This window comes from Tetrapisispora phaffii, chromosome 5 (genome assembly GCF_000236905.1).
Source record: "Tetrapisispora phaffii CBS 4417 chromosome 5, complete genome".
Lineage (NCBI taxonomy): Eukaryota > Fungi > Ascomycota > Saccharomycetes > Saccharomycetales > Saccharomycetaceae > Tetrapisispora > Tetrapisispora phaffii.
In genome coordinates, this window is record NC_016524.1 from 1 (window position 1) to 11,914 (window position 11,914).

The 11,914-nt window shown below is 31.2% G+C and overlaps 5 protein-coding genes across 5 annotated transcripts; 3 read left to right on the forward strand and 2 right to left on the reverse strand.

The window, feature by feature from the left end:
* Nucleotides 1-1,152: 1,152 nt before the first annotated feature.
* SMU2 (Smu2p) lies at nucleotides 1,153-1,908 on the forward strand (the record flags this gene model as incomplete). The annotated part of the gene is made up of 1 exon (XM_003685493.1): nucleotides 1,153-1,908. The coding sequence occupies one exon, from the start codon at nucleotides 1,153-1,155 to the stop codon at nucleotides 1,906-1,908; it is 756 nt and encodes a 251-aa protein (XP_003685541.1).
* Nucleotides 1,909-2,048: 140 nt separating this feature from the next.
* POT1 (acetyl-CoA C-acyltransferase) lies at nucleotides 2,049-3,290 on the reverse strand (the record flags this gene model as incomplete). Its single annotated transcript, XM_003685494.1, has 1 exon — nucleotides 2,049-3,290. The coding sequence occupies one exon, from the start codon at nucleotides 3,288-3,290 to the stop codon at nucleotides 2,049-2,051; it is 1,242 nt and encodes a 413-aa protein (XP_003685542.1).
* Nucleotides 3,291-4,817: 1,527 nt separating this feature from the next.
* Nucleotides 4,818-9,746, forward strand: BNR1 (formin BNR1; the record flags this gene model as incomplete). The annotated part of the gene is made up of 1 exon (XM_003685495.1): nucleotides 4,818-9,746. One exon carries the CDS (start codon nucleotides 4,818-4,820, stop codon nucleotides 9,744-9,746), a length of 4,929 nt encoding a protein of 1,642 aa, XP_003685543.1.
* Nucleotides 9,747-10,048: 302 nt separating this feature from the next.
* On the reverse strand, nucleotides 10,049-10,606 carry COA1 (Coa1p; the record flags this gene model as incomplete). The annotated part of the gene is made up of 1 exon (XM_003685496.1): nucleotides 10,049-10,606. The coding sequence occupies one exon, from the start codon at nucleotides 10,604-10,606 to the stop codon at nucleotides 10,049-10,051; it is 558 nt and encodes a 185-aa protein (XP_003685544.1).
* Nucleotides 10,607-11,049: 443 nt separating this feature from the next.
* ATG44 (mitofissin) lies at nucleotides 11,050-11,373 on the forward strand (the record flags this gene model as incomplete). Its single annotated transcript, XM_003685497.1, has 2 exons — nucleotides 11,050-11,058; nucleotides 11,161-11,373. 2 exons carry the CDS (start codon nucleotides 11,050-11,052, stop codon nucleotides 11,371-11,373), a joined length of 222 nt encoding a protein of 73 aa, XP_003685545.1.
* Between the last annotated feature and the right edge of the window lie 541 nt (nucleotides 11,374-11,914).

The window sequence follows — 11,914 nt, forward strand, 5'->3', positions numbered from 1 at the left end:
ACGAAAACTGACAATAGTACCAGATATGTATGCGTCACGCCACTCGGATCTGTCCACTTGGACGGTAATCCGTCCGAACGTACTTTACCGTCTCCCGTCTTTTTCGTCTTCTCCGTTCTCTCGCTTCCTCTTCCGCACCAAAACTAGTTACCGGCAGTACGGTTATGCGCCGCGCGGTGTGAAACTTGAATAACAGGAAAACACTCAGTGACGAAAAACCACACTGATCGTCGATCACAGTCAGTGTCACGTGAGTACACCAGCTGATGTTGTATTCTCCAATTTCGCTGAGATAGTAGCTGGGCGTACTGGGAAGATATACTTCTATCAGTGCTGTTGTAATAGTAGTTTGTAATTAGTCGAGTTGTAATTGCTTGTCTTATGTCTATATTCATTATATACATTATAGCTGTGTCATGATTGATATACATGCCTTTCTGCATCTCTATGTCTTGCAGTGAGTAAGTATAATTCTGTTAACACATTGCTACAAAGTTATATTGACACCCATATCTTTTCACCTATAACTAAATGTTATTAGTAAGGTTAAATTTCTATGCAGTTACAATGCCAAAATCTGAATTCAAGTATTACTCATATTTCAACATGTTTAATAATGAAACACGTTTTATTGAGATATGAATTCAAAGATTACCTAGATTTCAATGATAGTCAATTCAGTTCAATAATAGTCAAGTATAAATACATTCAGTATAAATAAAACAGGCCCAGTACCACCTGAACTGCTATAAACTGTAAGCAACTACTTTCGATCCTTTGTAACTTTAGTTGTTGTTATTCATGATATCCGTCGTCTTGTAATATTTACTGCTTCTTGGATAGAAATTGAATACAGCGTAAAAAGTGATAGTAGATGTACCCCATTATTTGACATGTTCGTCGAAGAATTAATTTATAGCTCACTGATAAAATTATAGTAGTCACATGATATAAAATTGTAGTATTCCATTTTCTGAATAGTTGAATATTAAAAATTCAATATTTTTTAACGTAGCTGTACAGTGGGAGGTCAATAAATTTTGCATCTAATGAACATATTAACTTAAGTATATTGGATACGACAATATTGAAAGTAAAGTATATTAACTATTCGTTAGTTGTTGGAATAAAAACTAGTATATAAAGCTTAACATGAGTGAATCGGGTACAAACTTACCGAAAAGGAAAAGGTATTATAGAAAAAATAATAATAACATTCGACATGACACAACTAATAACGATAAAATACGAGAACCAACTCCTGAAGTATTATCAGATCAACTCAATGGCAACATAAGCAGAGGGGAAAAGATTATACACAACAAAGCTTCTGAGAAATTGTCAAGAATTAGCATTAATGAGAATAACAAACAACAAAAATCTACTTCTTCTAGGACAAACTCATCAAAAAAGACTAATTATAAGCGATATACCTCTGACTTTAATTTATCTATAATCGATGATAGTGCTGAATTAAAATCATCAGAAGACCAGAATATTAGAAAAGAGGAGATCGAATGTTGTCTTAGACAATTAAGTCATTATTCTTTCAAGTTATTTAATAAAGGTAAATATGTCGAATCATTTGGTTTTAATCATAAACTGTTGGACATATCCGGTAATAAAAATCAAATTAGACTCTTGATTAGCATACCCAATGATTATCCCAAATCACCCGTCAAGGTAAACATCGCAAATAAGAAAAATCCCGATTATCCAAAGGTTCAAGAAGAAATTTTTCAATTAGTAAAGAATTTTAATATGAAATCAAAAGATCTTTTGTTGAAGAAATATCCTATAATAGCACAAATCAATTACTTGGTTCAAAAAAAAGATATTTTAATGAACCCATCGTTTAAAAACATAGATGACAAAGAACAACAATTTTATAAAGATATTTATGTTTAAGAGTATCGAAATTTTCACTGAAGTTCAGTTACTATTTATTATATATTATGCATCCAAAAAAATTTTAGATTTAACATAAGAATATTTTGAAGATATGTGATAAGTAAACTTTTTATCGTAAATATGTGAGAATTGGTTGATTATTCTTTGATAAACACGGCTGCTGCACCCATACCTGTACCAATACACATGCTGACTACACCAATTTGGTTAGTTTTTAGCTCGTTCATGATCGTGGCAACTTGACGAGCACCAGTACAACCTAAGGGATGTCCCAATGCAATCGCTCCTCCTTTTGGATTTACTTTTTCTCTTTTGATGCCTAGTTTATTAATACAGTAAAGTGCTTGTGCAGCAAAGGCCTCGTTTATTTCAAAGACATCAATATTATCAATTGTCAATCCGACATCTTTTAAGACTCTTGGGATAGCGTAAGCTGGTCCTACGCCCATGACTTCCGGTGGAACACCAACTGCTTGAAACGCTAGGTAACGTCCAATAACTGGGAAACCAAATTTTTCCGCTACACTTCTACGAGTCAACAAGACGCCTGCAACACCATCTGAAACTTGAGATGCATTACCTGCTGTAGTGCTACCTTTATCTTTAATGAACGCTGGCTTTAAATTACCTAAAGAGTCTGCTGTGACACCTTCCCTTGGACCTTCATCTATAGTGACAATTTTTCCATCGGGAGTTTTAATTGGCAATATTTCATTTTTAAATAAACCATTTTTAATTGCATTTGATGCCTTCTTATAAGAATTTGCTGCAAATTCATCTTGTTCTTTTCTTGAAATACCAAATTGTTGAGCTATATTTTCGTTTGTAATACCCATTGGAATCAAACATTTTCTTGCTTCTTTATTTATTTTCATCTCTTCTGATATTCTACCTAATGGATTTACTGAAGCGTAGTTTTTTGTCATTGATTCAACACCCAATGCTAAGCCAATTTCAATTTGGCCTGTTTTAATTTTATTTGCAATATCGTTCACCGCAGTTAAACCAGAAGAACATTGCCTATTTAAAGCCATGAAAGCAGTAGTGTAGGGTATACCTGCCGCCAAACAAGCACTTCTATGTTCAGTTGCACCTGCACCATAATTCAAAACATTACCGCAAACGATTTCTTCAATTAGTCGCGGATTGCTCTTCAAATTATCAGGCAACGTCTTCAAGAATTCAATTAAAAATTGTTGTAATAAATAATCTGTATTTAAATCTTTGAAAGACCCTTTAAAGCCTTTTGCGATTGCCGATCTTTTTGCTTGAATAATTACAACATCATCTGGGTTCTTTTTAGTTGGACATACAAACCCAACCGAATTTGAAATACTTGCCTGTAGATGGTTACTGACTGACTGTAATCTCTCTGACATATTATTTTATATTGCGTTGATTATTGTATTGTATTATATTGTACTGTATTATATTGCACTTTAATAGTTTTTCCTATACTATTCTAGTTATTAATCGTAAGACAGTAAAAAAAATAACGAAAACATATAATAAATATACAAAAACTACAAAAACTATATATATTTAAATAAATATCTTGCAATATAAAAGATTAAAACAACAAAGAGTATTTATACATTTAGAAAATGTGGGGTATTATAGTTTATACATATAAACCCAGTCATTAATTATTCTAAAACCAGGTGAAAGAGTACAGTCACTTGATATGATACTAAAAGAATAAATAATCAAAATGATATCATTGACATACTTAAATCAATAGTTTTTGTGACACAATAGGGGAGGTATTATACAATACACGCTACATGGATATAGGGATACATTGAATAAAGTAATGAATGATGTTATGTTTTAAATTTACCCCACCAATATTCCGCAAGAATTACACTCACATCATCGTTTTATTTATGATTCGTGACATGACTTAAGAGGTTTGTGGAACGGGGCGGCTTTTATAGTAGTTAACAGAAATAAAAGCCGGTCCCATTCATACGAAACCAGTCCGTGTACCCTTAAAAAGCACAAACACAACACAAAAGAACTTTCTTTTTACCCCACACTGCCACTAAGATAGCCTATATGCACGCTTTTGATACACTATATCTATATCTATATGTATAGATATAGATATAGTGTACGTTACAACGTTCTGACTGTAACCGGTATCACCACAACCAAACGCCGTCACTGATGATGGTAACGAGAAGTAAGTAAAATCAGAATGTGCACATATAGAGATACATAGGTGTTTGTGTGTATGGACTTGTCACCAAACAAATATCAATCTCTCCGTTTGGATTATTCATTACTCTAATCCCCCTTCCCCCCTAAATCTCCACTTTCTGATCTGCCGCTATTAAAAAAGTTAAGTTCTGGCTGTAAAAACAGAATTGTATAAATAGAGACTTCATTATACATATTTATACTTATCTTTGTATCTTTTTGTATCTTTTAGAGATATATATTCTTACCTGTAAGATTCTTGTCAATTTGAATATGTTATTTTGGAACATTTAAAGTTATCGGTACCTTCTATACATCGATCTCTTCTACCGCCATATTTTTTATTTTTTACTTTTTTGAAGCAAGCAGCCTCGCGTTTCATTATTCGTTTTTAGTTTCGTTCTGTGTTTGTTTCAAATCGTGCACAATGTAGATCATGTGGAGGAAAGAGAACATCTTAATAAATGAAGAAAAGTTAAAGATTAAGTAAATTATTCGATGATATCTCATTTTCTGATGATCTCATTGTTGAATACGTGATTTCTGAAACGTAATCGAACAGTAATATATCAGAAAATACCTTAACAAAAAATATAATATCTTATAATAATAAACAAACAAATATATATAGAAAAGAGTGGATAACCGTTCTCTAATGATCTTAAAATAACTGTTTCATATAACTGAATCAAGATCATAGGAAAATGAATAATCAATATGATCATATAACAATCAATGATTCTGATTCTTCTTCTAATATAGACTCAGAGTTTGAAATAGACAACGCAATGGATAATGAATTTAGTGGAATGACTATAATTGAACATAATAAGCAGGACAATATGATAGACTATAAAGATAACACTAACGAACTGATAGAGAAAGGTTTATCTTTAGTAGGTTCTGCTTTAAGTGAGCTTCCGCCAAATGAATATTTAGAAGCTAATAATGGCGAAGATTCATTCATACATGTAGAAAACAACAACAACGATAACAACAATTGCAATAAGAAAATTCCGATAGAGTTAGACAATTTAGAATTTAACCCCCATGTGGTACCGGAGAATGATGATATAGTAAATGAGTTATTTACTTCATTATTAAAGGATAGATCGAATTTTTGGAGATCCTCATTGGTGTCCAATGATATTTCAAAAAGAAGAAAATGGGCATTGATTTGTAAAATAAAAAATGAAGAAAAGGAAGATAACTTACAACAGAAAGCAGACAAACTTCAATTAACCTCAGCATTAACTGACTTTGCAGATATATCAGTGACCTCAACAGAAGGTGATACATCCAGAGAATTAGTAAAACCTAATTTACTGAATGGCAAACAACAAAATGTGCATAATATAATGCTACAGTTAAGAAATTTAATAAATAACAACTCAGAAATATCAAAGACTATATACATTTTAGAAAAAAAACTCAGACAAACAAATTTTTTGCTCACTTTCATTAATGAGGTAAATATAAACATCCTTGCAGAAATCGACTACAAGATCACATCAAATCTACAGAATGCATACTTAAATTGTTTCAAGAGTATACTAAACCATGAGAACGGAAGATACTACATATTAAAATCAAAAAAAATTGTTCAATATTTTGTACAATTACTATCGGATAAACAATCTACTATAAGAATAAAACTATTAGCCACGGAATTATTGCTACTTCTTACATATGTTGACACACAATTAGGATACGAAACAGTGCTGGAATCACTGGAACCTAATTTTTCATCGTGGTTAGATAACATGAAGTCATACCTATTAGATAAAGATACAATTGTAAATGAGCAGAAGATAAACCATGCATATATTTACTTTTTAAATGCAACTACTCTTTTAGGAGAGTATTCAACGGTTTCCCTGTTCTTACTTAATTCTATAATGGAAGTACTGCCTAATATTGAAAGGAAATATAAGATAATAAACGGCTTAAAAGAATTTGGGATACATCAAATTTTTTATCTTATGAAGATTTTATGTACTGATGAAGAACAAGAAATAGAAATCATTTCAAATTCAAATACATTCTCCAAAACTGTTCTGTCAGAACAAATCAACCTATATTCAAAAATTGAGCAAGATGTAATTATGTCGATTTCTCATCATAAACCAATGTTTGTTGATATTTCATTTGGAAATGAACTACAACTTTTGGTAAGCCAAGTACAAAAAACTCCCTTAGAAAAACCCATAGGTGATTTATTAACGACATTGATAAAATTGATTACATCTAGAACGCAATCTGAATCCCTAAAAGTAATGAAAACCTTTGAATCAATGCTAGCATATCTGATCAATAGTTTATTTTCAAATTCAAATATTCATATGTTAGATAGAGATGACGATTTTGATATATCACCTGAATTAGTTGTACAATCATCGATTAATGATTTAATGGATAGATTACATAGTGACGAAATAGCGAAAAGGGCAATGGATGAAATGACGGGCTTAGAACACAATTTAATAAAGCTCAAATCAGAACTTGAGAGTTTAAAGGAGGAAAGACATGCTGATACGGGTGAACTCATTAAAGAATTACAAGAGACTAATTTACAAAATGAGAAACTACATTTAGAATTGAAAGGCATGCAGAAAATGCTACAACTATCTGAAGAGAAACGAAAAGAAGACAAAAATACAATAGAAAAATATGCCACTCATGATAGATATAGAAGTTTGAACAACAGTAACGGCAGTTTGAATTATTCTAGCACTAAGTTTAAAATGATTAGAAACATCAGTAATTCAAAATTGAAAACTTCTAATATAGGAAACGGTGATTTCGTAAGAAAGTCGGTGAATAATTCATTATACAAAAGTAAGAGAATCTCCTCTTTGTCTTCATATTTGAAGCAAGATAAAGGTAATGATCTGGCTTTTCTTGGGAGCAACAATGATGCTCGTCATGACCAAAGTTTGAGCAAAAGCAATAATGGTAACTTCAAACAAGATATGGAATTTTCACAAACATCCCAAGAGTCACATTTAAATCGAGTTTCATTAGACAAGAATATTTTTAACAATTTGAAAATGAGAAGTACTGATTCCTTTTTTATAAGTTCTAATCACAATAATATTAACGAAATCTCACAGTTAGATCAAAAAGAATATTTAGACGTTTCAGATTTACATTCGCAAGCTGTATACAACCCCTCTCAAGGGGCGCTGCTAAAAAACAGTTTTAAGTTAACTAATGACTCTGTCAACTCCTTTATTTCCATTGAATCTTCTGATATATCTGAAAATGAAGGATTCCACCCCATGAGAGATAGTAAAAATAGTCTGCTTCAAGTAAATCACAAACATAAAAATCTTAATAATTACATTCCTATCGATGGCAGGCCCAACGATGCATCATTTAGAACCACTACGAATCATTCACAATCTCATCAAATTTATTTACCAAAATTCCCAGTTGGCTATGAAGTTAATGAGGAAAACGTTAATGCCTTTACTCAAATACCTTCTGCCGATCACGTTTTCAAAAATTCAGTTGCAATCACAACCGCAACTACAACTGGACATGGGTTTCACTATATGGCAGATACTAATATGGAAGATAGCGTTGTCCAACGATATGTTTCACTTCAGCAAAGTAACCCAAGTGTATCACAGACACAACCCTTAATGGTACAACAGCCACCATCGCCGCCGCCGCTTCCAAGTTCTCTCGAAATCTTGAAGAATAATGTACAAAATCTTCAGGAAAACAGTTCAGATAAGATTGAAATTTCAAAATACAATTCGATAGCTTCTCTTACTTCTTCTCCTCCCCCTCCCCCTCCGCTTCCTCCGTCTCTAACAATTATAACTGAACCAACCTCAACTCTAAAGTCTGAATCTTTAGAAGCAAAGACGTCTCCACTTCCGCCTCCGCCTCCACCACTTCCACCTTCTTTAAAATTTGATTCAGAAGAACCAAAGATATTACCGTTAGCACCTCCACCTCCTCCTCCTCCACCACCACTACTGAAGAATCTAAGTCAAGATATGAATATGGAAAAAGGAGAATCGAAAAATACTGCTGAGAATATCAAGCCTGAGGATGACAATATACCAGCCGTGCCACCATTCTTGACTCATTTAAATATTCAAAAAGAAGATAAAAAACTAAAACAGATACACTGGATCAGAGTAAATGAAGTGGCTGAGACTATTTGGAAAGATAACGATAGAGATCGTGGCATTTTTATGGAATTAGAATGTGTCGGTGTCTTTGATAGAGTTAAAAGTTCATTTAAGCTAAAGGATGTCATTAAGAAAAAGAACACCGATGAGGCAAAGACAAAGGATAAACAGCAACTGAAATCTTTTCTTTCTCGAGATTTGGCTCAACAGTTTGGAATAAATCTTCATTTATTTGCTTCTTGTGAAGTTAGTGAACTGTTAGAAAAAGTTTTAAGATGTGATAATGATATTAATAAGAATATCACCATTTTAGAATTTTTTAACAAAGAAGAGTTTACACATATATCTGGAAGTGTTGCACGTAATTATGCTCCTTACGGTGTAGATTACCAAACCAACAATGAAGCAACCAAAGATGCATCAGAATTAGAAAGAGCAGATAGAATTTTCCTTGAATTATTTTACAATTTACGAGCATATTGGGCAGAAAGATCTCAATGTTTATTACTCTTGCATACCTACGAAAAAGATTATTTTGATTTAATGTTTAAATTGCAAAGGATTGATGATGCGGTTCAAAAATTGATGAATTCAACTAGATTCAAAAAATTTTTGTACATAGTTTTAGAAATTGGTAACTTCATGAACAAAAAACCAGCAGAAGGGATTTTGATCAGCTCTTTAACTAAACTAGTTTTCATCAAGTCATCTGAAAATAATAACTTATCTTTTCTACATTTTATTGAGAAAACCATTCGAACACAATTTCCAGAAGTGTATGGGTTTATTGACGATTTATCAAAAGTGGCAGAGTTAGGAAATGTTTCCCTTGACCACATTACAATGGAATGTAAAGAATTTTGCACTCATGTGAATACAACAGTGTATGCAGTCACAAAAGGAAAGTTGTCACACCCGGAAGACTTGCACCCTAGAGATCAAATACTAAAGAAAGTTAAATATAAAATTAGCAAAGCAAAAACCAAGAGTAACTTTCTGAGGGACCAACAAATTCTGACAAACCATTCAATTGTAAAAGTTTTAAAATATTATGGTGAAGACCCAAATGATAGAGATTCTAAAGACGACTTTTTCAAAAATATTGCTGAATTTGCAACTCTATTCAAAAAATGTGCAAAAGAGAATATTTATAATGAAGAAGCTGAAAGATTATACGAACAAAGAAAATATATGCTAGATAATAAACTGCAAAAGAATAACTCGAGCGGTGATGATTCTGATCTAGAGAAGAATACAGAGAATGATGACGCTGTAGACAAATTATTATTGAAACTTCGTGGTGTTGAAAACAAACCAGAGCCTTTAAGGAGACGGAGAAGTACTAAACTTCTCAGTAATGTAATTGAAGAGAATTTGGAAGATACCATTGAAATCAGTTTAGAAAATAATAAGGAAGAAAAATTATTGAAGAGAACACACGCATTAATCAACGACACACAAAAATTTAACCAAGGTTCTTTGTAAATAATTCAAGAGTATTGTTATTAAAATATGAAGATAGACTAATATTCAGTGATGCTTTATGTGAGTTCACAAATTTTATTTATATATCTGCATTTTAGAGTGGATGATTAATTTAATCAAATTTCTCAGAACATTCTATAATTATATTAATATGAATTAAAAGTTTTGGAATTAAAGGCTATTTACAATAAAATATTATATAATTTTAGGATTATCAACTCTATTTTGATAATTATATTCCAAGAAAGTGAGCAAATCAAAGTAATACTCAAATTATAGGCAAAGATATTTCAATACTCTTTTTAAATTGAAGCTCCTTCTATTTCTGATAAAATGTCAAGTTTTTGACCATTGACAGTTAAAGTCCATTCATGGATTAAAAATTCTTCATCACGGTTATTTCTATCAGCAACTAGTCTTACAGTACCGACTACGTTATTGCTACCCTTTATATGAAATTTAATGTTAACTTTCCCCTGCACTTGATTTAATTTGCCAGAAACCCAAGGAATCAAACCATCAAATTCAATATTGTCACCTAAAATTTCCCTGGTTTTAGCAGATCTACGTAAATAGTATATAGTATTAACGACAATTGGCGATTCTGTCTTCTCATAATTGAAAAGAAGGCCTAAAGCACTACTTACTGATAAAACAAAAGCAACAAACCCTAATCTTTGTCTGAACTGATGTTCTGTTGGGTCAGGTAATTCGTCGTTTATAGTAATTGGTTTTCTGATTTTTTCAGTCTCTACTGTGCTTATTGTAGATCTTAACTTAGTTGCCTGAAACACTATCGAGCGCTTGGAACTAAGGCATAATAGATTTCTGGTAATTGCTTTATTAGTTATTTTTAACATTCTACTTGAATATTTGTTTTTAGCCGTATGGACTGAAATGTCAATGGTTACAATAACTTATATAACAATTAATAGTCTTACTAAGTTACTTGAAATAACACTCACCTATTGAGTAATATTCCAATTAAAAGTAAAGACAGTTTTTACAATAAAAGTATTTTGTGAATGTATATTACTGAATGTCTAAGATTTTTATTGTTATACGAATGATTTCTACTTATGAAAATGAAACCGGAAAAAAAATAAATATAAAATAAAATAAAAAACAACCAACAGAGAATTGAATCATGTTATTCCAATAAAACAATAAACTGATAAGTTTATTTATAATAAAAATATGCCTTTATTGTGATAATTATATTGATAGAAGTAGATACTATAGATAATTATATAAGGTTTCTTACGTTGTTCAGGAAAGCGAATAAGATTAGATACCCTTTAAAATGACTTTTGTATGTATTATCCCCACAAACAATTAACGTTGGTATTATTACTTCATTCAATCGATAAAATATCGTTTCTTTATTACTAACTGAAAAGTTTCATAATTATAGATTGGTAAAGCAATTCACGTTTCAATCGATTTGACACTTCTGTCAGTTTGCTTAGCAGGAATCAAAAGAAATACAGGACTACAATTCCGAGTTGATAAAGTAGAAGACACTAATGTACAAAGGTACATAAATAAATATTTGAACTTTGGTGAATCCATTTATGATTATTCAGTTGCAACATGTGGTTCGTCGTCATATTTTTCAAGAAAATGAATATTCAGCATTAAAAGAGCATATCTACATAATATATTCCAATTAGAGAAACAGGTATAATTATAAACTAGTCGAGGCATCCATTTTTTTTGACAGTAATATAATTTATATTGAACCGTCCATTTATGATAGAAAAAATGCTATTTCTTAAAAACTTTATGAAAAACTACTATATCTTTTTACATACAGGAGAAGATAATGAAACCAATCTCAGCAATTGAATATGAATAAAATAAAAGAATTAAGGTATGTCTTTCTAATCTGTTCCGTAATTTGAGAAGTCTGTTACATGTAAACGATATTTAAAATATTTTATTAAATAAACAGAATTGTAATTAACCATGTTTAGTATATTACAATTACAGACTATCAAAAGTACATAAATAAAATAAATCGTTAATAGCTTTTTAAACATTGATATTCATAAGAGTATTGTTGCAGCAGCCTTTGGAGGTTTAGGAATCATTAAAAGATATGTTATTCATTGGAATTTTAATTGAATATTAATTTGAATTTAAAATTAGATCATGATAAAAATTTA